The sequence below is a fragment of the Gastrolobium bilobum genome, unplaced genomic scaffold (assembly GCF_033153095.1).
Source record: "Gastrolobium bilobum isolate Gb01-03AN ecotype WA unplaced genomic scaffold, APGP_CSIRO_Gbil_v1 utg22804, whole genome shotgun sequence".
Lineage (NCBI taxonomy): Eukaryota > Viridiplantae > Streptophyta > Magnoliopsida > Fabales > Fabaceae > Gastrolobium > Gastrolobium bilobum.
The window spans coordinates 36,048-62,615 of NW_026895239.1; the positions used below are offsets into that span (position 1 = coordinate 36,048).

The 26,568-nt window shown below is 40.1% G+C and overlaps 1 protein-coding gene across 1 annotated transcript; it reads right to left on the reverse strand.

Moving 5' to 3' along the window:
- Nucleotides 1–1,399: 1,399 nt before the first annotated feature.
- On the reverse strand, nucleotides 1,400–24,930 carry LOC133301515 (protein neprosin-like). The gene is made up of 8 exons (XM_061501150.1): nucleotides 24,834–24,930; nucleotides 9,949–10,043; nucleotides 9,091–9,177; nucleotides 8,522–8,800; nucleotides 3,658–3,819; nucleotides 2,614–2,667; nucleotides 2,345–2,491; nucleotides 1,400–1,783 (listed from the first exon to the last, which is right to left on the reverse strand). Exons 1-8 carry the CDS (start codon nucleotides 24,928–24,930, stop codon nucleotides 1,400–1,402), a joined length of 1,305 nt encoding a protein of 434 aa, XP_061357134.1.
- Nucleotides 24,931–26,568: the final 1,638 nt, after the last annotated feature.

Below are 26,568 nucleotides of genomic sequence, written 5' to 3' on the forward strand. Positions count from 1 at the left end.
CTTCCATTGCGATATTTTCATCATCATCGTCGTCGTCGTCGTCGTGCATTTCCCAAGTCCGATCATTTTCATCTCCCTCAGAATAGTTACCAACTGGAGACGCATGAGCGGCAGACAAAGATGGAAAACAGGCAGAATTTAAATCAACTGACCTCACCGGTAAGGGAACATTCTCGGTTGCGGCAATGTCGACATACAACTCCAGAAAATCTGTCCTTGACTGGTTGAAAAATTCTTCCATTGTCATCTCTAGGTCTTCATCGTCAACCACTTGCAAACTAATGTATTTATCACATTGCCATAATCTTGTCGTGATCTGAGTGATACATTGGTTTCCTTGAAGACTTAGCTTCTGCCGAATTTTCTGATGCAGTTCGCCAATGGTTGCATTGCGTTCGATACGTGTCGGCCTTTTTTCACCTTCAAAGATGACACCTCGTCGACCTTCTACCTTCTTACCATTGTAATATAACACAACACGAACAGAATCAGTACGTAAGCTTATTCTTAAATAGTAGAAATAAAATTCAAATACAAAGGGAATAGATATGAAGAGTGAGAGAAGAAGAGGTGTGAAGAGAGAGAAGAGGTGTGAAGAGTGAATGGAGGGGTGGGGGGATTAAATAGGCTGTACAATGTGACACCACATTTGGGCGTCACATGTGACGCCCCAATTGGGCGTCTTACCCTAGGTGATGAGAGACGCCCAAATGTGGCGTCACATGTGACGCCCAAATGTGGCGTCACATTGTGCATTAGATCCGTAAAAATTCCAAAAACTGTCATATATGTGTAATTATTTTATTAAATTGCAATAAATAAATTTTTTTGCCCAGATACATAAGGAAACCAATCACATTTTTAAAATTTGTAAATAGGAATTAATTATAAAATTCAGTATAAATAATAATGACAAATTTTATTAAATATTAAATCTTCCAACTTTTTCTCTGATTTATACGAATACATTTGTGTGGTTAAAAAACTATAATTATTCAAGTGATCTTTTGTGCCTAATGATTGTCACTTTCACTCGAATTCAATAAAGATTGTAATACCGCATTCTAATATCTAAAGATTTCTCCATGATCTATGCATTTAGAAACATTCATAATTTGCTGGGTTGGACATTTAGGTCCAATGACTGATGGGAAACAATTACAGGTCCAAAATGTCCAGATTAATTAACACATTTATGCATTTTTGTTATTTGCCATTTGCCAATAACATTTCAGCATCCACATTTTTATTATGCAATAGTTTACGAAAATATTTTCAGGAAACGGAAGATGTAATACATTATTTATTCAAGTTGGAAAAAAATGACTCATCTATTTCCTCTTATTCTATCGACATTTGAATCCCATTTGAAAATATGCTCCTAGTTCACAATAGAAATTCAAGGGCAATAAGGAGGACTTTGTCCGGGCCCTCCAAAATAGAAGACAGGTTCCACTCCATATTTAACGTCATTTAAGGCGTTGTAGCAGTAAGGTTCTTCAGCAATTGGATATACAAATTCAGGGTACTTGAGAGTACGTGAATAATCCTTAATCCTCACACGGCCCATATAGCATGAAACCCCAAGTTGACTCGACGCGTGTTCTCCACTTCCCATAGCTGTTCGCGTGTGAGGGGTTGTTTTTAGTAAATTTGAACTGAAAACTTGTCCACCCCATTCAACCAATATGGCACTGTGTCTTAAAGAACCCAACACTTTGGAGGGCCAATAACCCACCACTATATCATGCTTCAGTAAAAGCCACCAATTCCCATCAGCATCCTAAACCAAAACCCACCCAATAAAAAAAAAACAAAAAATTAGTACATTAGTTAACATTACAATGCAGTCATTTTCTTTGTGATAAGATTATTACAGTTATGAAAAGCGTATTTTTTTGAGTAAATATTTCTACAGTCACTTTAGATGAGGTTATTTACAACTACCTAAAAATACATCGTTTTGATTAATGAATAGTGTTTCTACAATTTTAGGTAAATTAATGAAGGGTGTTTCTGTAATTTTGTTTATGTTTTTATCATATGCATTTTACTGAAACATCCTTCATTAATTCACCTAAAAATACAAAAACACCCTTCATTAATCAAAATGACGTAGTTTTTAGGATAGCTGTAGATAATCTTATCTAAAATGGTTGTAGAAATATTTTTTCCATTTTTTGTTCGGATGATAGAAATAGATCGATTATCTTTAAAAATATATAGTGACTTGCTAGAAGTTAATTTGTATTGCTTTCATTGAAACATTGTGGTCACGAAATGTTTTATGAGTGTTTGAGATTATCCAATAGCGAATGAATATAAATAAACATGTGATCATTACCCAAAACATTCCAACGTTGATGTCATACTGATCGCCAGATTGGGATGACACAGGTTCTAAGGCAGCACCAAGCGCTACATCGGGGTTTACTTGAATAAACCCAGGGCAAGTAAGATCAAAGCAACCTGTTGACACATATGAATCCTTCTGCATCACAAAATCAAGAAACCAAAAATCAATGTTTGATTTCCCCTTTGAATTTGAGGTTACAAAACAAATAAGATTTTAAGAATACCAGCAAACAAAACAACTAATAATTAGTTACTTACGGTCCAAGAGGCAAACAACCGGGTGGCTTTGTCACCGTATAACTTTGGATTCACCTAAACCATAGCAAAGAGTATTAGTCATATATGTATATAATAAAGGGTTTAATATTTCTGTTTTTACCACAGAAGAAAATTTTTCTGTCACATTCATATAAAAATGTTTGGGTCTCGTTATCTTTTCTTTCTTTTACCGTTATAATGGAATTCACTCACTGTTATGTGGTATGGCAAAAAAAAAATTCAATAACAAAAGTATAAACATTTTTCCCATAACATAAATCACAAAACCACCACTATTAGCTACCCTTACCCTTGCATATTTAGAAATAAACTAAAGCTAGGGGTGTTCATCAACCGATCCAAACCGATTCAAACCGCGAAAACCGAACCAAAAAACCGATAACCGAATAAACCGAAAACCGAAAAAGCGAAAACCGAAAGAAAACCGCAAATTTTAATTAGATTGGATCGGTTTTTGGATGGGTTGATGAAAACCGATCCAATCCAAACTGATCCAATATATTAATTATCCTCTACCTACTTGTCCTTTCTCCAATTATAGCCCAAAATTTTCTAAACTTAAGACTCATTAACTCATCAACTAAACCAAAAAAAAACTTAGTCACGTCTCATCAACTAAAGTATTGTTTACTGATATTTTTGTATTTCAATTTTTTTTTTTATAAAGCCAATATATACAAAAGATGTTATTTACATAATAATCATGAAACTAATTTTAGGATATTCAAAAAACCGAAAACCGATCCAATCCAAACCGAAAAAAATTGGATTGGATCAGATCGGATTTGAAAAAAAATCTAAACCGAATGGATGATTACATGATCAAACCGAATGAATTGGATCGGATGAGTTTTGCTTCCAAAACCGATCCAATCCAGACCGCGAACACCCCTTACTAAAGCATAGCATGTATATATGATATCGCACATTAATTGATTAATACAATTAAGAAACAACTAGGAAGAAAGGTGTGTAAGGTTTGATTTGGAATTTAAATCAGCGAGTGTTGGCAAGTAAACTAACCATCCAGCCTGCTTCGACACTTTCAAATCCAACATCACTTCCAGCCTTAAGCCAGATTTGAGCAGTGGTGAAATCATCTGGCAGGTCAACATTTGGATTCCAAACGTTAATATCTGCTTCTGCACCAATATAATTGTATCCCATTGTCACAAGATATGCTGCCTGTATGATCACATCACCGTCAACGGCGGAGCCAAAATATTTTATGAGAAGAATGGAACTGCAATGTATAATATATTTTTTTTTTCGAAATTATAATCATTTATATGATAACAAATAGATATACTATTCACCATTAAATTTTTTTATAAATTTTGAAGGAGGATAACTGTTGGGTATGACTCATACTTCACATGATGATGTTGGCCCTAATTGTCGGGGTCAGCAGAAAGACAACTAATGTAAAATATAAAATTATACCTAAACACAAAATGTTTCTGTCTCACCAACTGTGTAGAAGTCTCCTACTACACGTCCATTTATGTCTCTCCCTTTTTCTTCTACGCGTAGGACAGACAAGCTGGACGTAGCCTAAATTATACCTAAACACAAAATGTCTCTGTCTCACCAACTGTGTAGAAGTCTCCTACTACACGTCCATTTATGTCTCTCCCTTTTTCTTCTACGCGTAGGACAGACAAGCTGGACGTAGCCTATATTGGGTGAACCAGGGTAAATCATCGTGTCAATCTCTCTACTCTTATCTCTTTTTCTGTTTTCTCGATTCTGTGTGATTGTCGATTTCCAACAATTGGTATCAGAGCTTTGGTTCTGCGACCAGGGTTCCTGTGACAGATTGGGGTTTCGCGATTTAGGGTTTTTTCTTGGCATAGATAAAACTGCGAAATTGATCTGGAGAGGATGTCGACTGGCCAATCACGGGTCGAGGTTGAAAAGTTCGGAGGAAAAGGGTTCGAATTATGGAAGCTGAAGACGGAGGCTCTGCTCGTTGACAGGGACGTGTGGTACGTGATCGAAGATGATAAGCCGTCCGTACCAACAAAACCTGTCGGTGAAGAAACGTCAGGTGATGGCGAGTCGAAGGAGTTGAAGGCGTGGACCAGAGACGATCGAAAGGCGCGAAGCCTGATCTGGTTATGCCTGGCTGATAACGTTCTGGTGAACGTAACTTCTGAGAAGACCGCGAAGGATCTCTGGACGAAGCTGGGAAGTCTCTATCAGAGCAAGTCACTCGTGAACAAGTTGTTCCTGCGAAGGAGGCTGTATAATCTGCGGATGAGCGAAGGTGATTCTTTCTCTGCTCATTTAAATGAATTTAATACTATTTGTGCACAACTTTCGTCTATAGACATTAACCTGGACGAGGAAGACAAAGCTTGCACCTTGTTGTGTTCACTGCCCAACTCTTGGGAGCACATCATTGTGTCAATTGGTACTAGTGTTAATAAACTGTCGTTTGAGACGGTTGTTGCTGCCTTATTGTCTGAGGAGATGAGAAAGGTAGGTTCTGAAGGTACCAACAATGAGGCTCTGGTTGCTAGAGGGATGAGTGATGACAAATCAAAGTCTGGTCACAGAGGAAGATCGAGGGGACGATCAAAGTTCCGTGATAAATCTGATAAATCTGATAAATCTGAAATGAGGTGCTGGAGGTGCAAAAAGGTTGGACATCTGAGAAGGAATTGCAGAAGTAAAAGTGTAGGTCCTGAGAAGCGGGATGATTCACAACCGTCTGCTTCGGGTACAAAGAAGGATGATGATGATAGTACATGGGACCTGTACATGGCGTTTGACAGTCATAATGACTGTAATGATTGGATTATTGACACTGGAGCATCGTTTCATATGACACCTCATAGGGAGTGGTTCTGCACCTATGAATCGTATTCTGGCAGTACAGTTAGAATGGGAGATGACACGACTCATGCAATTGTGGGGCGTGGGAAGGTAAAGCTGAAGATGAGTGACGGGACATTCAATAATCTGCCGGGTGTGATGCATATTCCGGGGCTTACCAGAAATCTGATCTCCGTTGGTAGTATGGCAGATGCTGGTATTAATTTTAGCAGTGACAAGTATTCTTGCAAGCTGACTCGAGGAGCTTTGGTTATTGCAAGAGGAGAGCGTCATGGTAAATTGTGGAAACTCCTGGGTAGCACAGTATTCAGTGGTGAAAGCTATGTTTTAGAACAGGCGGAGGAGGACACTGCTATGTTATGGCATAGGAGGCTGGGGCATATTGGAGGAAAAGGTCTGGAGACTCTAACATCAAAGAAGTTGGTGGATGAAATTCCGAGCTGCTCTATGAGGTTTGGATTTTGCGAGCATTGCCTGCAAGGGAAGCAATTGGTTGCAAGTGGGTGTTCAAGAAGAAGGTTGGTGCCAATGGGGAGATTGAACGCTACAAGGCTCGATTGGTTGCAAAGGGATATTCACAGACAGAAGAGGTTGATTATGGTGAGGTATTTTCACCTGTTGCAAAGTTAAATTCCATAAGACTGGTTTTGTCTGTAGCAGCTGCATATGACCTAGAGGTGGAGCAGCTGGATGTGAAGACAGCTTTTCTTCATGGTGATTTGGAGGAGGTTATTTTCATGAAGCAACCAGAGGGGTTCATTGCAAGAGGCAAAGAGGAGCTAGTCTGCAAGCTGAATAAATCTCTGTATGGCCTGAAGCAGTCCCCAAGGATGTGGTACATGAAGTTCGACACTTATGTGCTGAAGCTTGGCTTTGATCGTTGTGATGCTGATCAATGTGTTTATGTGAAAAGGTTAGAAGGTGACTTTGTTATTCTAACTTTGTATGTTGACGACATGTTACTCGTTGGAAACAGTTTGAAAATGATCAGCACTGTTAAAGGACTGCTAGCAAAGCAGTTTGAAATGAAAGATCTAGGCGCTGCAAATGTGATCTTGGGTATGCAGATTAAGAGGGAGCGTGACAAACGAAGATTATGGTTAAGTCAGCAGAAGTACATAGAAGATGTTCTGAAGAAATTCAAGATGACTGACTGCAAGCCTGTGTTGACTCCCATGTCTACTGGTTCTAAGTTATCGGCTGACCAGTGTCCCAAGACTGAAGAAGAAAAAGAAGAGATGGCGTCAGTTCCTTATGCTAGTGCAGTAGGGAGTCTGATGTATGCCATGATTTGTACTCGACCTGATATTGCTCAAGCAGTGGGAGTATTGAGCAGGTATATGTCCAAGCCAGGAAATGAGCATTGGACGGCTGTGAAGCGTGTGTTCCGCTATCTTCGTGGTACGTCTGACCTTGGGTTATGCTATGAAGGCGTGAAGGGCTCAAGGGGACAGACATTGTTAGAGCTGAGATGCTTTGTGGATGCTGATTGGGGAGGTGACATTGATAGTAGAAGATCTACAAGTGGATATGTTGTTTCTTCATTTGGCGGAGCTATCAGTTGGATGAGTAAGAGGCAGAGCACTGTTGCTTTATCTTCTACAGAGGCTGAGTACATGGCTTTGACACATGCTGTTAAGGAAGCTATTTGGTTACAGAGGTTGTGCAAAGAGCTTGGCTTTGCACAAGGAGAGATGATCGTTGGGTGTGACAGTCAGAGCGCCATTTTCTTGGCTAAGAACCCAGGTTTCCATGCGAGGACCAAGCATATCGGCATACAGTACCACTTCATCAGAGAGAAGATTGAAGACAAGGTTGTATTGCTGGAGAAGGTTGACACAAAGGTCAACAATGCTGATTTTCTGACCAAGGCAGTGACTTCGGAGAAGTTTGAATGGTGTACAGATGCATTGGGATTGAAGAAACATGTGAAGCATTCACCAAGTGGGAGAATGTTGGGTATGGCTCATACTTCACATGATGATGTTGGCCCTAATTGTCGGGGTCAGCAGAAAGGCAACTGGGGTCTCGCTCCCAGGTGAGCGGGCGGGGGTCCGGGGGGCAGCGCCCCCAGGCCCGTAGAGGCTAGGTAATGTTTAGGCCTCTGTTTCTATTGTAATTTTCTTAGCAGTTTGGGCTTGGGCCCATGAATAGCTGCTGTTAGGGTTTTTTGTAATCCTATTTATATTTGCCTTGTAAACCGAGAGACTTGTAACGAGTGGCGGTGAGGTGAATATAGTACAGACAAGCTGGACGTAGCCTATATTGGGTGAATCAGGGTAAATCATCGTGTCAATCTCTCTACTCTTATCTCTTTTTCTGTTTTCTCGATTCTGTGTGATTGTCGATTTCCAACAATAATCACTAATTACATGACTAAAATATCATAAATAATGGTCAACTATAAAGGCAAAAAACTTGAAATGGTCAACTATAAAGGAAAAAAACTTGGAATAAATTTTTGGTACTACTGTTGTACCTAGATTCAGTGCATCCCATCAATGATAGCAGTACACATCAGAAGAGAGAGAAAAAAATGTAATATTTTTATTGGTAGGATGCACTGAATCTTTGGTACAGCAGTAGTACCAAAGATTTATTCAAAAACTTGAAAGGTGTGGTTGCTGTTGCCAGCTCCTTCACTAGGGAAATATTTAATATGGTCCAGGACCACTGAATCTTTTGGTACTCTCTCTCACATCATTAATTTTTTCTTTCCTTTTTTATCCCCGTTATTTTTCCTCTTTTCCGATTTTACCCTCCTATTTACACTAAGGGACCACCTAAAAAATGGTGGTCTCGGCTCACTGTAAATAATCTCCTCTTCACTATGTAACACATAAAAGAGCGAGTGACACTCGTTAAGGAAAAGAGAGAGAAAAAAAAAAAGTGAATTCCATCCACTTTTTATATGGACAAGATAATTTTGTCTTATATATTTATTTTGCAATAAATAAACTAGATAAAATCAAAATCATCACTATATATATATATATATATATGTGTGTTTATTTGAGTTTAAATGTATATTAGTCGTGATACTTACCGAACGATTTTCCGGAACAATTACATTGGAGGTTTTGAGGTTAGGGGAAAAAAGGTTGTAGGGATTTGTTGAATTCTTAAAAATTGCTGGGGGTTTCATCCCGAAGCGATCGAACGAAGCAGCTCTGAGAAAGTCCTCCTTTAGAATTCTACGAATAGGAATGGTTCCTTTTGGACAAGTTCCACTTCTCTGCCATGTCTGAAATACATTTTCAGAGTTTGATTGGGAAGCATCAATTGTGTTTGAAATCTGATGTTTTAGCAAAGAGTCAGGTATCATCTGCGTAGTTCATTCACCAAAGATGCAATAGTATTAGTTTGAAAGGGATTAGAGGAAATAAAATAATATTAATTAGGTGGGTCAATCTATAATCGATAATTTATCTGGATTATTTTAATTTTTTAGTTATGGGATAAAATAAAATTTACAAACCCTTTCAGAATATAAATTTAATTTATAAAATATTATTCAACTTTTCACCAAAAATCCACTTGGCCGACTCTATTGGATGGCACGCTAAAATATACGTAATAATAATAATAAATAATAAATAATAATAGTAAATGTACCTGAATTTTGTGGTTTTTTAAGGAAGGATGGTCAAAACCAGGTTGTTTGTAGATGTCCACACAGTCAATCATATCCCCATCTCCACTCTGCAAAAAAAAAAAAAAAATTAAGTCGTAAACTTTATGTCAAATATAACGATTGTAAATCCTTTAAGTCTTATTAAAAAACTTAAACTAAACTCTTTGAAAAATCATAAGAAGTCATTCGTTGAGCCATTTATACGAATGAAAAAAATCAAAATGTTCTTATGCTTTTATTTCGAAAACTCAATTCATTTTATTGGTGAATGATTGATGAGTTAATTCCAAAACATTTGTTGAGATATATAGTCTCACATTAGTTGTATGTGCAACTAATGTGGTCTTTATAAGGCTTTGGACACTCTCACCTTTTAGCTAGCTTTTGGGGTGGTGTATCCCAAGGTTGTTTATCAGAGCCTTGCCGCCCCTCGCCCCCCACTTTCTCTTGTGGCGTTTCTTAGCACAGGTAGACTGGAACTGTTGCATTGTCCACTCTTCAAGCCCAATGGGCTCTCGTGTGAGGGGCGTGTTGAGATATATAGTCTCACATTAGTTGTATGTGCAACTAATGTGGCCTTTATAAGGCCTTGGGCACTCTCACCCTTTGAGCTAGCTTTTGGGGTGATGTATCCCAAGGTTCTTTACAACATCTAACATAAAAGTAAAGGGAAATATTCATTTACAAATTTTTTTAATAAATTTTTACAAATTATATTATATATTCCTGAAAGTACATAGTGTAACCTAGTGTATTTCCGGAAAAGTACATAATATATATAATTTGTAAATAAAAAATTAACAACTGCAATTGAAAATAGGTGTGACGGAATTACAGACCTTAATGCTTTTAACGGCAGGCTTGTTGAATTGATTCAATTTTGCTTCGATTTCTATTTCCAAAGTTGATGATGCTCTTGCTTCAACTTGCAAGTCTAATATGATATACGAGGTAAATATTACACAAAACAACAACATTACGACACTACTTTTCTCCATCTCACTTTGATATCTTTGCCTGATCTCTCTCTCGATAAAACGGTGACAAACAAAGTGGACAACTGACCGATATATATACAAGACATTTGCGTGGAGAAAACGTATCAAAATTAATCGGTGTCGTTAAAATATTACTCACCAAATATCAATAATATCAAAATTTTAATTTCTCAGAGAAATGAGAATTTCAAAAATGATAACATTTTCAATTTTAATTATTAAATACTAATTAATATACATGATAAGAATGAAAAATAGAGTGAAATTCGGGAATAGTCAAGATTGTGTTATGTGACAACATTTTGGCAGTCTCACCATCTTAGTGATACTTTCTTGGTGTTGCCATGTGGTAACATGGTCTCGTTGACCCCACTAGCAAAAATAATTACAATATTTTAAATTTCAAAACATTGCAATCAATAATTTTTTTATTTTCAAAACATTGGAAGCCTAATTTCATGGGCAGAGACTTACAAGAAAAAACAAACGAATATTTTTTAAAATTCATCAATGGGAAATTATAGTGATCCATGTAATTATTAGTGACGTAAATTTTATTAAATAATTATCAATTGTGAATTATGGTATACAAGTCAAGATGAAGTGGAAATTGATAAAATATATCATTTTTCTTGGAGATTAGTTACTTCACGATATTGAAAATGTTTAATAATTATTGATTTTCATAATAAATACCTAAAAGATAAGTGATTACATTATTAATCAATATAACAAAAATAAACAACACGTGCTTAATTTTCTATATTAATTAAGCAATATGATAAAAGCCTAATTTGATGGGCAGCGGCTTATATGGTCAACAATCACATATTTTTTTAAACAGAAAAATATTTCTGAATTAGTTTCAAAATGACGTCGTTTTGAGATTAAAAGATTAGAAAATTATAATTATAAAGACTATAATAATCCTGAAATAAATTAAAATTACGAAAACACCATGATTTTCGTTCCAAAACGACATCATATTGGGCTTACTGCAAATAACTTATCTGCAGTAACTGCAGAAAGCGAATCCTTTTTTAAATTCATAAACCGAAGTTTATAGAAATCCATATAATTATTACTGGCACAAATTTTATTAAATATTTATCTATTGTTGATTTTGATATATAAATTAAGATGAAAAGGAAATTGATAAAATATTTGTATTTGCCTGGAATATTATTTACTCCATAATTTTGAAGGTGTTTAATAATTATTGATTTTCACAATAAATATATCAAAGATAAGTGATTACATTGTTAATCAATATAACCAAATTAAAAACACAAGCTTACTTTTTATATTAATTATGAAGAATGAGAAATTAAACCTAATTTGATTGGCAGCGACTTTTTTTTTTGGAAATTGTTCCAAGGGTATCCCTCAGCCGAAAGTCAAGAACTAATCCCCTCGAGGCAGAGAGATCACGCGAGTGTGGGTACAGCCTCTCCCAACAAAGTCTTTTCTATACATGTAAGAACCTGCACCGTTAATTAAGGAATTTAATTAATAAATTATGAGAAATAGGAAATAATTCCATAATTGACCCTAATAATTATTATGAGACTTTAATAATTATAGTAAGTGATTAAGAATGTTGAAAGTCGCTTTTCGGAAGAAAAGTGCAGATACCGGTTCTACTAGTCGGTATAAATGTGTACCGAAAAATTATAATAAGTGCATAATAATTACTAGAATAATATGTAGGACTTGTAAACCGAGTTTCAAGTCCAAATAATGAGAACTGGTGCTAGAAACCGGTACTGGCTTTGAAAAGCGCGTACCGGAAAGGTGCTCCAAAAATTATAAGAAAACTATGATAATTCTTGTAAAATTGAGTAGGTTAAGAATCCAGAGTTTGGGATTAAAACGCTAAGCGTAACAATTAAAGTTAATACTGTGTGTTTTAATTGAAAGTGGCTATATATACTCTAATCATTGGGCACAAAACCCTAGACCAAATTTCTTACGTGCCTCCATGTTCTGAAACACCTCCAGCCACCCTTTTCCACCTTCTCCTCCATTATGGTGAGCCAAGGAGCTTCATTTCTCCTTTGTTTCTTCTCCAAATACCTTGGGGCTTGTGAGAGCTTGCTTGGTGTGGGAGTGTGAGGGCTTTTCTGAGTTCTTGTCACTGTGAGTGAGGTAGAGAGGTTCTGAGTTTGTGAGTTGAGTGTTGTGAGCCTTGGTTATGGCACTTTGAGGTCCAAGTGGTGACCTTTGGTGAGAAAGAACCAACCTTTGTGAAGTCATTTTCGTGTGCCTTGAAGGTCAGACCTGTAGAGGCAGATTTGAGAGCTCCAAGAGCCTTTCTTCCTCTGTTTTGAGCTTTGGTGAGTTGTACCAACCTTGATCATGTGTTTTGTTGAATAAAAGAGGTGTCTTTGCATGTTTAAAGAGTTAAACTAGTAACCAACAGTGGTATGACCCTTAAACAGTATAAAGATGCATGCTTTAACGTTTGAAAGTGTTAAAAATGGAACCTTGGAAGGATATCTTCACGAAATGCAGTTTCTGCATTTTGTCGTGAAATATCCGGATATGTGCCCGAGAAATATCCGGATATGTGATATCCGGATATGGGATTTGGATATCCGGATATGGGAATCTGAATATCCGGATATGGTCAGTGAGATATCCGGATATTGCATATCCGGATATGTCCCGTGGAATATCCGGATATTCTGGGATTTCGTAGAACAGTAGCTGTGTTGTGTGTACAGTAGGCTATTGGGGGTTTGTGGACCCTAAATTTATGAAGTTGAACTTCTGTAATTAATGAACTAAGTCAGAATCAAGTGATTAATGGCTTATGGCTTGGTATGGAGCCTTAAGACGTAAAATGTAAAGGAAAGGCGTTGTCTTTAAGTTTTATGCTTGTGGTGCATTATTATTGATATAGTATTGGTCCATAACAGATTGTGAATCTGCTGTGTTTGGACTTTGAGCTGTGGACTTTTGGCTTTGGGTGTTAGCTTGCAAGGTAAGCTTTCGTGTCCTCGGTTTAGCCATGTTGTGGTTCCACCATGTCTCATGGGGGTGTGGTTATATGCAAGATGTGTTGCATGCTTTGAATATTTGAAATGCTGTTGAGCTTTATGTGTAATGGCTTTTAATATGCATGTGTTGTTTCATCTTAACGATAAGCCTGAGTATGTGGCGTCATACGATATGGTGATCCGGGGTGAATACAAGTGGCGTCTTGCACTATGTGTGGGTATTTGGCGTATATAAATCCTGCATTTCTCTGGCCAGTAGAATAGAATTGACACACATGGCATGATTATCTGCTGCATTGCACTGTTTTAGAAATGATATTGATGAACTGCTTTTAAACTTAATATTGCACATGTAAGTGAGCTTGGGGTGGAAGATCCTTGAGGACCCCTTGTCTTACTGAGATTTCTTGTTTCGAGATCTCACCCCACGTTTGGGGAATGCTTATTTCAGGTTCAGGTAGTATGGTGACTGATGCCTCTGGCGGCAGGAGGCCAGAGCTTAGCTGATTATGATATTATGTTGTATTGCTGCCATGACTGGATTTGGATGCTGTTTATGTTTTCCGCTATTTATGATTATGTTGTTGTTGAGACTGATGTTGGGCGTGTTGCCTTATTTGAGTGAGCATGGGGATTGTCCATGACACTTTATGTTAGTACTTTTAGATTGGAGTTGTATAACCTTCTAGTTGGTCCGGCCTACTTGTGGTAGTTCCGTGATTTCTAGAGACAGACTTTTATTATCTATGTTATGAGGTATTTCAGTTAGCTGTTTTATATCAATTACATACAGGCGATGTTTTATTAATTGATTAATAAGCAAGTTGGTAATGATAATGACATCATAATTGAAAAGGAAAAGATATTCCAGATTTTTAATTAAGCGCTGCTTAATACGATAGTATGATAACATTACCGGATATATACAGGGTGTTACATTTATGGTATCAGAGAAATCGTTCGAGGACAAAGCCTGTATGTATTGCAATAGTTAGGATGTTTGGTTGTGTCTGTCTTGTGTGTTTACTCCTTCGAATTTTATTATGATAATGCATATGTAGTTGCATTGCGTGGGCCTGATCAACTCATAATTTGTGTAACTTGTGCAGAGTCATGGCAAGGTCTGGGAGAACATGAGAGACTTCTGAGGATCAACCCGATCTTATCCTGACTGCATTGGCTGAGATGCAGGCGGCTAGGTTAGCCGATCAGGAGGCCACTAGATTGGCCAACGTGGCAATGATAGATGTTGTTCGCGAGGCGAACCGGATAGCCGCAGAAGAGGTTCGTGAAGCGAACCGGAGGGCCACTGAGGATGTCCTGGAGGCGAACAGGATGGCGAACATGACGATGATGAGAGTCATGTTGGAGGAGATGAGGGCTGGTCCTGCTGTAGGCTAGGCACCACCGCCACCGCCGCCGCCGCCTCCACCTAGTGTTCAGGATAAGAGCCTGAGTCACATTGGCAGTGCTGCTCATGTCGCTGAGACGAGGGAGACTCTTGTAGAGCCTGCTGAGGATCGTGATGTGATAGATCGCCGGCTGAATGCTTTCAGGAAGCATAAGCCACCTGTGTTTGGAGGGTCTTTGGATCCTATTGCTGCGGCGAGATGGCTGGAGTCGCTGGACAAGATATTTCGGGTCAGGCAGTGTACAGACCCATAGAAGCTGATGTTCTCGACTTACATGCTGGAGGGCGATGCCCATGAGTGGTGGACGAACACCTCTCGTGCTTATGAGATACAGGGTCGTGTTTTGACGTGGCCATTCTTTGAGGAGTGCTTTTTGGGAAGATACTTTCCCTACGATGCGCAGGAGAGGAAGCAGGGGGAGTTTGATGGATTGGTTCAGGGCTCGATGACTGTTGATGAGTACGTGGCCAAGTTCAATGAGATGGTGAAGTTTGCGCACTTCCGGATGGTTCCTCCTACTCTGATGTTTCTGGCTGCTAAGTTCCGCAGAGGACTTAGTGAGGTGATTGCTGAGCATATTGCTGGTGCTGCTTCGAGGGACTTTGGTACACTGGTTCAGCAGTGTAAGGACATTGAGGATGTCTGCTTAGCGAGTAAGGCCAAGAGGGCCAAGGTCGACGAGACCATGGGGACTGTTAGTTCCACTCCTGTTTCTACTTCTTGGAAGGATAGGAAGTTTGCTGGGAAGGGCAAGGGTAAATAGTTGGCGACTAGGCAGGCGCCTGGTCAGTTCAAGAGGACTGCTTCACAGCAGGGGAGTTTTGCTAGGCCTCCTTCCACTCCGAGATGTGCAGGGTACGGAAAGGAGCATGTTGGCCGTTGTGCTTCGGGTCAGTTGATCTGTTTCTAGTGTGGCAAGGAGGGCCATTTCTCTAGAGAATGTCCGTCGTCGACGGCGAGAGCTGCAGCTGTTCAGGCAGTTCCCTTGCAGATGTTTCCGATGGCTTCTACTTCGGCACCTGCAGTGCCACCTTCTGTTGGGCGTGTGTACACCTTGGATAGGCAGCAGTCGCACCGCGCTCCGAACCTTGTTAGAGGTACTGTGTCTATTGGTGGTATTGCTGTTGATGCATTGTTTGACTCCGGGGCTACGCATTCGTTTGTTGCTACCCCGATTTCTTTGGGGCTTGAGTTGCCCATGTCTCTGCTTTCTCCACCGTTGCGGGTGACTACCGCCACCGGAGAAATATGTGATTCTACCACTGTATATCGTGATGTAGCGTTTCAGTGGGATGGCCGTGAGTTCTCGGTGGATCTGATAGGATTGTCGACGGCCAACTTGGAGATTATTCTGGGCAAGAATTGGTTGTCTAGAAACTTTGCACTGATTGATTGTTGTGCAAAGCGCGTGGTGATGTCTCCGTGTGATTCCACAGCTAGTTCCTCGCCATATATTTCATTGCTGCAGGCTAGGAAGGCCTTGAGAGCAGGGGCATTTGGTTATGTCATGTTGGGAGGTTTGGTGACTGGGACGCAGGAGGATATCACTGGCATTCCTATGGTGGGGGAGTTCCTCGAGGTGTTTCCTGAGGAGATTCCTGAGTTTCCGTCACAGCGGGAGATAGAGTTCTCCATTGACTTGTTGCCTGGTGTGAAGCCGATTTCATTAGCTCCATATCGAATGTCACCACCGGAGTTGGCTGAGCTGAAGAAGCATATTGAGGATCTTTAAGCGAAAGATTTCATCCGGCCGAGTGTGTCTCCTTGGTGAGCACCGGTCATCTTTGTGAAAAAGAAGGACGGGACAATGCGATTGTGCACCGACTACAGGCAGTTGAACAAGGTGACGATCAAGAACAAGTATCCCCTTCCTCGGATTGATGATCTGTTGGATCAACTAAGGGGCGCTTGTGTGTATTCCAAGATTGATCTCCGGTCCGGATACCATCAGATTCGGGTGAAGATGGAGGATGTCCCTAAGACCGCGTTTTGTTCGAGATACGGTCACTTTGAGTATTTGGTGATCCCGTTCGGACTCACCAATGCGCCGACAGTGTTCATGGATTACATGAACAAAATTTTCCAGCCGTATCTGGATCAGTTTGTGATCGTCTTCATTGATGACATTCTGATTTACTCCTAGACTGAGGAGGGGCATGCAGAGCATTTGAGGATTGTTCTGCAAGTGCTGAAGGAGAAAAAAAGCTTTATGCTAAGCCTTCTAAGTGTGAGTTTTGGCTCAAATCAGTCAAGTTTCTAGGGCATGTGATTTCAGCAGATGGAGTTGCAGTGGATCCTAACAAGATTGAGGCCGTACTGGATTGGGAAAGGCCCAAGACAGTTACGGAGGTGAGGAGCTTCTTAGGTTTGGCAGGTTACTATCGGAGGTTCATCAAGGGTTTCTCCATGATGGTTCTCCCTTTGACTCACCTTACCCGAAAGGAGACTCCATTTGTGTGGACTCACGAGTGTGAGGCGTGCTTTCAGGAGTTGAAGGAGAGATTGACTTCTTCACCTGTGTTGATCCTTCCTGATCCTGAGGAGCAGTTTGAGCTTTATTGTGATGCTTCTGGAAAGGGGTTGGGCTGTTTGTTGATGCAGTCTGGTAGAGCTGTTGCTTTTGCTTGGAGGCAGTTGAAGCCTTATGAGAAGAACTACCCGACTCATGATTTGGAGTTGGCTGCGATTGTGTTTGCTTTCAAGATTTGGAGGCATTACCTGTTTGGCATGCAGTTTGCGGTGTTCAGTGATCACAAGAGCTTGAAGTATCTGTTTGATCAAAAAAAGCTGAACATGAGGCAGAGAAGATAGATGGAGTTTCTGAAGAACTACGACTTTGAGTTGAAGTACCATCCTGGCAAGGCCAATGTGGTAGCTGATGCTTTGAGTTGGAAATCTGTGAGTCTATCCAGTTTGACGATGGGTGACTTCGACCTCATAGAGAAGTTTCGAGATCTGAAGGTGGCCACCTTGTTTGGGGGTTCACTTCTCGAGATGGAGACTGTGAGAGTCAGGAATGAGCTTATGGAGAAGATCCAAGAGGCGCAAGTGCAGAGAGAGTGTCTCGACTACGTGAAAAACCAAGACGGTGTGTCTTGGAATGAGGATGGACTTCTGTTGTTTCAGAAGCGTATTGTGATTCCTCGAGGTCCCTTGACCGAAGAGGTTATGGCGGAGGCCCATAAGGGACAGTTTACTGTTCATCCTGGTGCTACGAAGATGTACCAAGACCTGAAGAGAAATTTCTGGTGGCCAGGAATGAAGAAGGACATAACTGTGTATGTGTCCAAGTGTTTGATCTGCCAGAAGGTGAAGATTGAACACCAGAAGCCGTCTGGTAAACTTCAACCTCTAGAGATTCCGGAATGGAAATGGGAGAGCATTTCCATGGACTTCGTTGTGGATTTGCCGAAGACTCAGGTTGGCTGTGACTCGATATGGGTCATTGTGGACAGATTGACAAAGTCTGCCCATTTTCTTCCAGTGAAGGTGAGCTTCACTATAGAGCAGTTGGCCAAGCTTTACGTTCGCGAGATTGTGAGGCTTCACGGGGTGCCCGAGAGTATCATTAGTGATAGGGACCCGAAGTTCACATCTCGGTTCTAGGAGGCGCTGCAGGAAGCTTTTGGTACGTAGTTGAGACTGAGTACAACCTATCACCCTCAGACTGATGGACAGACTGAGCGGACTATCCAGACCTTGGACGACATGTTGCGGGCTTGCATGTTGGAGCAGGGCTCGGCATAAGATAGGTACCTTCCATTGGTGGAGTTTTCGTATAACAAAAGTTTCCATGCTAGCCTGGGCATGGCACCCTACGAGGCGCTCTACGGTAGGAGGTTTCGTACACCTACCTGCTGGTCTGAGGTTGGGGATCGTGAGTTGTTTGGCTTGGACTTTGTCCAAGATACCACCCTGCAGATCTAGATGATCAGGGAAAAGCTGAAGCAGGCGCAGAATCGCCAGAAGAGCTACTACGATGTCAAGCATCGTCCACTGGAGTTCAGTGAGGGTGAGCACGTGTTTGTGACACTTTCACCTGTCACCGGTGTTGGACGGGCACTCGGAGTGAGGAAGCTAAGCCCGCGGTTTATTGGGCCATACCAGATACTTGGTAAAGTAGGACCTGTTGCCTACCGGCTTGCCTTGCCTCCAAACTTGGCTAACATCCACGACATGTTTCACGTGTCTTAGCTTCGGAAGTACATTGCAGATTCATCGCATGTGGTTCAACCTGATGATGTGGAGGTTCGAGAGAACCTAAAGACTCCCGTCGGACCACTAAAGATTCTCGATCGTGGCGAGAAGCAGCTGAGGAGCAAGATCATTCCGATGGTCAAAGTGCAATGGTCAGGAAGAACTCCTGAGGAGTGCACTTGGGAGCGTGAGGACGAGCTTCTCCGGCAGTACCCCGAGTTTCGACCAGGTATGTTTCTGATTTTGAGGTCAAAATCCTAAAAAGGTGGGGTGCATGTAAGAACCCGCTCCGTTAATTAAGGAATTTAATTAATAAATTATGAGAAATAGGAAATGATTTCATAATTGACCCTAATAATTATTATGAGGCTTTAATAATTATAGTAAGCGATTAAGAATGCTGAAAGTCGCTTTTCGGAAGAAAAGTGCAGATACGGATTCTGCTAGTCAGTATAAATGTGTATCGAAAAAGTATCCCAGAAAATTATAATAAGTGCATGATAATTACTAAAATAATATGTAGGACTTGTAAAACGAGTTTGAAGCCAAAATAATGAGAACTGGTGCTAGAAACCGGTACTGGCTTTGAAAAGCGCGTACCGGAAAGGTGCTCCGAAAATTATAAGAAAAATATGATAATTCTTGTAAAATTGAGTAGGTTAAGAATCCAGAGTTTAGGATTAAAATGCTAAGTGTAGCAATTAAAGTTAATATTGTGTGTTTTAATTGAAAGTGGCTATATATACTCTAATCATTGGGCACAAAACCCTAGACCAGATTTTCTACGTGCCTCTATGTTCTGAAACACCTCCAGCCACCCTTTGCCACCTTCTCCTCAATTGTGGTGAGCCAAGGAGCTTCCTTTCTCCTTGGTTTCTTCTCCAAATACCTTGGGGCTTGTGAGAGCTTGCTTGGTGTGGGAGTGTGAGGGCTTTTCTGAGTTCTTGTCACTGTGAGTGAGGTGGAGAGGTTCTGAGTTTGTGAGTTGAGTGTTATGAGCCTTGGTTATGGCACTTTGAGGTCCAAGTGGTGACCTTTGGAGAAAAAGAACCAACCTTTGTGAAGTCATTTTCGTGTGCCTGGAAGGTCAGACCTGTAGAGGCAGATTTGAGAGCTCCAAGAGCCTTTCTTCCTCTGTTTTGAGCTTTGGTGAGTTGTACCAACCTTGATCATGTGTTTTGTTGAATAAAAGAGGTGTCTTTGCATGTTTAAAGAGTTAAACAAGTAATCAACAGTGGTATGACATTAAACAGTATAAAGATGCATGCTTTAACGTTTGAAAGTGTTAAAAATGGAACCTTGGAATGATATCTTCACGAAATGCAGTTTCTGCATTCTGTCGTGAAATATCCGGATATATGCCCGAGAAATATCTGGATATGTGATATCCGGATATGGGATGTGGATATCCGGATATTGGATATCCGGATATGGGAATCTGAATATCCGGATATTGTATATCCAGTTATGGTCAGTAAGATATCCGGATATTGCATATCCGGATTTGCCCCGTGGAATATCCGGATATTCTGGGATTTCGTAGAACAGTATTTGTGCTGTGTGTACAGTAGGCTATTGGGGGTTTGTGGACCCTAGATTGATGAAGTTGAACTTCTGTAATTAATGAACTAAGCCAGAATCAAATGATTAAGGGCTTATGGCTTGGTATAGAGCCTTAAGACGTAAAACGTAAAGAAAAGACGTTGTCTTTAAGTTTTATGCTTGTGGTGCATTATTATTGATATAGTATTGGTCCATAACAGATTGTGAATCTGCTGTGTCTGGACTTTGAGCTGTGGACTCTTGGCTTTGGGTGTTAGCTTGCAAGGTAAGCTTTCGTGTCCTCGGTTTAGCCATGTTGTGGTTCCACCATGTCCCATGGGGGTATGGTTATATGCATGCTGTGTTACATGCTTTGAATATTTGAAATGCTGTTGAGCTTTATGTGTAATGGCTTTTAATATGCATGTGTTGTTTCATCTTGACGGTAAGCCTGAGTATGTGGTGTCATATGATATGGTGATCCGGGGTGAATGCAAGTGGCGTCTTGCACTTTGTGTGGGTATTTGGCGTATATAAATCCTGCATTTCTCTGGCCAGTAGAATAGAATTGACACACATGGCATGATTATCTGCTGCATTGCACTGTTTTAGAAATGATATTGATGAACTGCTTTTAAACTTATATTGCACATGTAAGTGAGCTTGGGGTGGAAGATCCTTGAGGACCCCTTGTCTTACTGAGATTTCTTGTTTAGAGATCTCACCCCACGTTTGGGGAATGCTTATTTCAGGTTCAGGTAGTATGGTGACTGATGCCTCTGGCGGCAAGAGGCCAGAGCTTAGCAGATTATGATATTATGTTGTATTGCTGCCATGACTGGATTTGGATGCTGTTTATGTTTTCCGCTATTTATGATTATGTTGTTGTTGGGACTGATGTTGGGCGTGTTGCCTTATTTGAGTGAGCATGAGGATTGTCCACGACACTTTATGTTAGTACTTTTAGATTGGAGTTGTATAACCTGCTAGTTGGTCCGGCCTACTTGTGGTAGTTTTGTGATTTCTAGAGACACACTTTTATTATCTATGTTATGAGGTATTTCAGTTAGCTGTTTTATTGCAATTACATACAGGCGATGTTTTATTAATTGATTAATAAGCAAGTTGGTAATGATAATGACATCATAATTGAAAAGGAAAAGATATTCCGCATTTTTAATTAAGCGATGCTTAATATGATAGTATGATAACATTACCGGATATATACGGGGTGTTACAATACACACGGCCAGGAATCGAACTCCTGTCAACATGCTTAATGGACCCAGCTATCTACCAATTGTGTCGGGCTTTGTTGGTCATTGGCAGCGACTTAGATCAACTATCATATATTTTTTAAATTCCTAAACTTGTATATTTATAAGTCACGCTGAAAAAAATTTGCTAAAATACCTTAAATTTTTTGGGACAATATTTCCTTCATAGTATTGAAAATATTTAATAATATTAATTTTCACAATAAGTTCCTAAAAGATAAATGATTGCATTATTAATCAATATAACAAAAATAAACAACACATGCTTAATTATTTATAATAATTATGCAATGTGAGAAATTAAGTCCAACTTATTTACCAAAAAAAAAAAGTCTAATTTGATGGGCAGAAAATTATATGGTTAACAATCACATATTCTTTTAGAGGTAGAATATTCTTACTACCACTTTTCAGTCATTGGATCCCACATTTTAGCCGACAATATCTGAAAAGTTTCTAAAAAGAAAAAAAAAAGTAGTCTTTGATGTACTACCAGGAGTACATAGTTATATTAGATTGGTAGTAGGAACATTTGGTAGTAAGAATATTCTACCTCATTTTGTTAATTGTTTCTCATGTCAAATGACATAAATTTATGTCATGTCACCTCAAAATTATGTCGTTTTGAGAATTAGGAGAATTAATGAAGAGTGTTTTGCTAAAAAATTTATAAGAAAATAAACAAATAAAAATACCAAAACACCCTCCATTAATTCTTCGAACTTCCAACGACGTAGTTTTGGGGTGACATTACATGACCTTATTTCATATGACATGACAAACAATAAATTCTTTTTAAATTTATAATCTTGAATTCATGATATTGGAAATGTTCAATAATTATTGATTTTCATAATAAATACCTAAACGATAAATGATTACATTGTGTATCACTATAACAAAAATAAACTGAATGTAACAATCCTTGTATACATTCAAGAGTTTTACTATTAATCGTATTAGAGTTTTTTTTTTTATTACTCGGCATTGAGCTGACAATGTAGGTCATATACTAACCGAACTTTAAGCACCTTAGATGAGGATATTTTTGGTTATCACCATCTTAATACAATTCCTGAGGTTGTGCTTAATATCATTTAATTTTTGTAGAGTCTTGACACAAAAAGGCCAATTTGGGTGATTATAAAGTTTAGATATGACCCACGTTTTTGATGCTGTCAAAGGAAAACTAGCGGTTAAGTAAGACACTTGACTCTGGTTTTTTGTAAGAATTCGTGTGTGCTCCGATTGCTTTGAAAATTTATAGGTAGTAACTAGAGGAACAAAGCTTTCAGGAAGCTTTGGAATCACTCAAATTGGAGGTCCATAGACCAACTTAAGAATTTTAGAAGTAATCTTCTTAAGACCAAAAATGAAAATGAACTAACTAAAATTCCTCCTAACTTCAATGGTTGACGGTTATTCATAGGTTACTCTGAAAATTATGAGATTTTAAGGCGTACTAGAGGAGGACCTTATCTTTCAATTACAACAAGTTTCATAAAAAGAGGACGTCTATGGAAATTATAGTACCCATTATACTAAAGCTGTCTAGATTTAGTAAGTTATGTTACCAGCAGTCCTGCCATCCTTAGTTGCCTTCCTTTCATCAATAAACTGTACCAATTCCTACATTCAATGATCTTGAACTTTTTACTAAGTGTTCTGTCCTTGAGACAGAGATGTCCAAACCAATAGGCTAGTGCGTTTATCTTGGATCAAGTGCCCTCTCCAAGGTATCTATGAATGAGATACCCTTGAGTCAAGCAGATCACTGTGCACATAATACTATAACAGCGTTAGCCAATGGGGTGTGTGTGTGAGCACAGTGACAACATAACAGTAAGAGAGAGAGAGCGTAACGTACCTTTAGAGTTTACCTTGTATTTATAGAGGTTACTTGTGGGTAGCGTGGATGCGCCTTTGGTGCCTCTGGCGAGGGTCCAAGCCTGTTTGCTATGCTGTCGTATTAGGATTATTATCTTTGATGGATATCTATCCTTTGTTAATATCAATCAGTATCTTAGATTGCCTCTTGTTGGGCTTACCACTTAACGGGCCCATTATATGGGTCCATAACAGTTGCCCCTTCACCCCGGCTACCTGGGCGTCCGGGTAGTCAGAGTGAACTTACGTGTGCATCTCTTCAGGTTTTTGCCCCTGAATGTGTACTCCGCTTGTGATCAAATTTTTTTCACGCGGGATGCCCCTTGCCCCTTTATGTGCTCAACCCGGTGAGATATTTTGCGTATCCCACCTTCTGAGCCGGGTATAATCCTGAGCTGTCAGTTTCCTACAGCCGTGTTGTGCCTTGATGTAAGCATATATGTTTATTTCGTGTTCTTGGTTTATGCCGTGTTCACCGCCATTTTCCCTCATTACATTGCTTTGCTAGTTGAGCATCAACCATGTTCCTACTCCGGGTTAGGAATACGCTTAAGTTGTTCGAATTCCACCGGCGGGTTGCCCTCAAGCGTTATCCCTTAACTCGAATTATTTTTTTTATGCCTATTTATTTGGTCGACGGGTTGTGCATGGTCCCATCAAGGCTTTCATGGAGTACCCGGGTAGTAGATGCGCTTTAGTAGTCGTGAGTCGACTATTGAGTTGCCCCAAGCATCAGCGCTTAACCCGGTTGACAGCTGTATGCGTATATATCTTGTCTTATCTGTTGGTTTGGAATTGCACTCATTTCATCCTGCCACGTGGTACATCCCGCTTGCTTTAGCGTGCTGCAACAGTTTTATGCCGTCGTTGTGTTTCGTGCGCATTTATTGCAGCATCGTTTTAGTTGTCTAATCATTACTTTTTGGTGTGAATTGGCAGTAATGCCCTTGCCCTTTGGCTTTCTCCGTGCTGTGGTTTCCGCGCATGATGATTGCGGTTTCCACCCACTATTGTGGCAGTTATGAATTGGGGAGCGGAAAGACCTAAATAGCCTTGACCTTTTCTATTCACGACCCAGTGGGCAGTTGTCATGGCTATATAAGCTTCTGCTGCCCCTTACGTGCTTTCGTTTCGCTTCTGAGCATTGCGCACCAGGCTCATTCTACTTGTTTTCGTCTGTGTGCCTTCTGAGTATTGTGCATCATCCTCATTTCGTCTTTTCTTCAGCATTTCAGTTTCAGTTCTTCATCTTCCTTCCAGCAGGTATGTCACACATTTTTGCTTTTTTGTTGCTTCTGTTGCATTATTTTGCATTTGAACATTTTTTTGCCATTATTCTTTTGTAAATTTGAAGTTGCATATTTTCTTCGTCGATTTTTCTGGTATTTTTCCAGAATCCACGAAAAAACTTCCATAACTTGTGTTTCTCAGAACATTGTTTTCTTTTGTTGTTTTGGTGGTTATCACCATGTCCTCCTCTTTATCCTCCCTTTTGCTATTTGACATTTTAGCCTTTTTCAGTTTCTTGACCAAATGAGGGTGAAAGACCCTCCTTCTTCAGCTCTGTGTCTTAAAGGGAAGAGGGAGGAGGATCTTGATTTTTTGAATAAGATTCCCCCTGGTGCTCGTTTTTGGCTTTGGGGGATTCCTAGGACTGAAGAGGAAGAGCAGGAAGCTATGCTTCAAGGTTGCCATGGTGGCAAATCTCGGAGTGTTTCTGGGATGTCGAGTAGAGGGTTGCGGCATCCCCGAGATAGGGGTTCATTTCGCAGGGTTAGGAGCCGTCATAATGAGAATAGGCGTACTTCACCTCCGTTCTCCCAACCCGGAGTTGAGGCTTCCAACCCATCTATCGTACATCCGAGATCTCTGTCTCACTCGCAAGCTTCACCGCCTTCTTCTATCCCGGGGAGTGGCCCATGTCACTCCTGCGTTTACTTGAGTGTAAAGCTTGTTGAGCAAGGTTACGACTCTTTGGCCGAGTCCACTTTGGCTACTTGTCGGCACGGAGATAAGTCCGTATCTGCATTAGGAGGAGTAGATAATCCTATTTCGATATTCGATTTGTCATCGTCATCATCATCTAGTGATTCTGCTGATATGTTTTCTGATTTAGGTATTCTATTTCTTCCTGATTTTGACTTTTTCCTTGTTTTAGGTATTTTATGGCATCTTTTGCTCAAGAAGCGGTAGATGAGTCAGGTTTTACCGAGTCTTGTTTCGAGTCCCCTCCTGCTTCCCTTGTGTCCCAGTTTCCTTGGATGACCTACGAGGTCTTAAATACCACCTCTGAGATGAGTCCGGATGATGTGGCAGGTCTTCCCGTTGGTCGGTTAGAGAATTATGATATAATTCCTCCTCAAGAGGATGAGCCGGTTTGTTCTGGGGGGACAGAAGAGAGTCCTTACTTCTTTTTCTTTTACCATGATGTCATAAGTCTGCTGGGTATTCGGTTTCCTTTGACCGAGTTTCAAGTGGATGTTCTTAACCATCTTCACTTGTCACCCTCTCAACTTCAGCCCAACGGCTGGGGTTTTGTTAAGGCGTTTGAACGTTTTTGTGCTTATCTTGCTGTTCTCCCTTCCATTCTTGTCTTCTTTTACTATTTTCAAGTTGTTTCTTGTCGAACGGGTCGTGAACCACCCGAACGAAAAGGTTGGGATACTGTACGTAGCATTCCTGGTCGTAGACTCTTCCGGGTTTACACCGAGTCTTTTAAGAATTTTAAAGGCCAGTTCTTTAAAGTTTCTGCCCATCCCGGCAAAGAGGTATGGTTTCTCTATAATGTCAAAGATGTGGAGGGAGGATTTCCCTTGTGTTGGTCATCTCACCATTTTCAATTTCCTCCTTCAAGTTATCGCTTCAATGAGTCAGAATTAAACCCTACTGACATCAATACTGCCATTGCCATTGGTTCATTTTTGCAATCACGCCAACCTGCTAGTGTTGCCTCTTTGATTTTCAAATCCCAAGAGGAACTAGACGCCGAATTAAGTATGTTTGCCTTTATATTTGTAGCTTTGTGTCATTGCATTTTATGACTGTGGGTTCGGATTTGCTTTGCAGTTCCCAATATGGCCGACCAACGACAAGAGAAACAGCAGGGCCAAAAAGATGACCAACCCAGCTGGTTGTCGGTTTTAA

What these genes read in the sequence shown, in the direction of transcription:
- LOC133301515 (XM_061501150.1), bottom strand. Translation starts at nt 24,930, where the DNA reads ATGTCAAATAGCAAAAGGGAGGATAAAGAGGAGGACATGGTGATAACC. An exon ending in TTGTTCCGGAAAATCGTTCG is followed by an intron (nt 3,820 to 8,521) that starts GTAAGTATCACG and finishes GTGATCATACAG; the next exon opens with GCAGCATATCTTGTGACAAT. An exon ending in TCAACGTTGGAATGTTTTGG is followed by an intron (nt 1,784 to 2,344) that starts GTAATGATCACA and finishes GTTTTGGTTTAG; the next exon opens with GATGCTGATGGGAATTGGTG.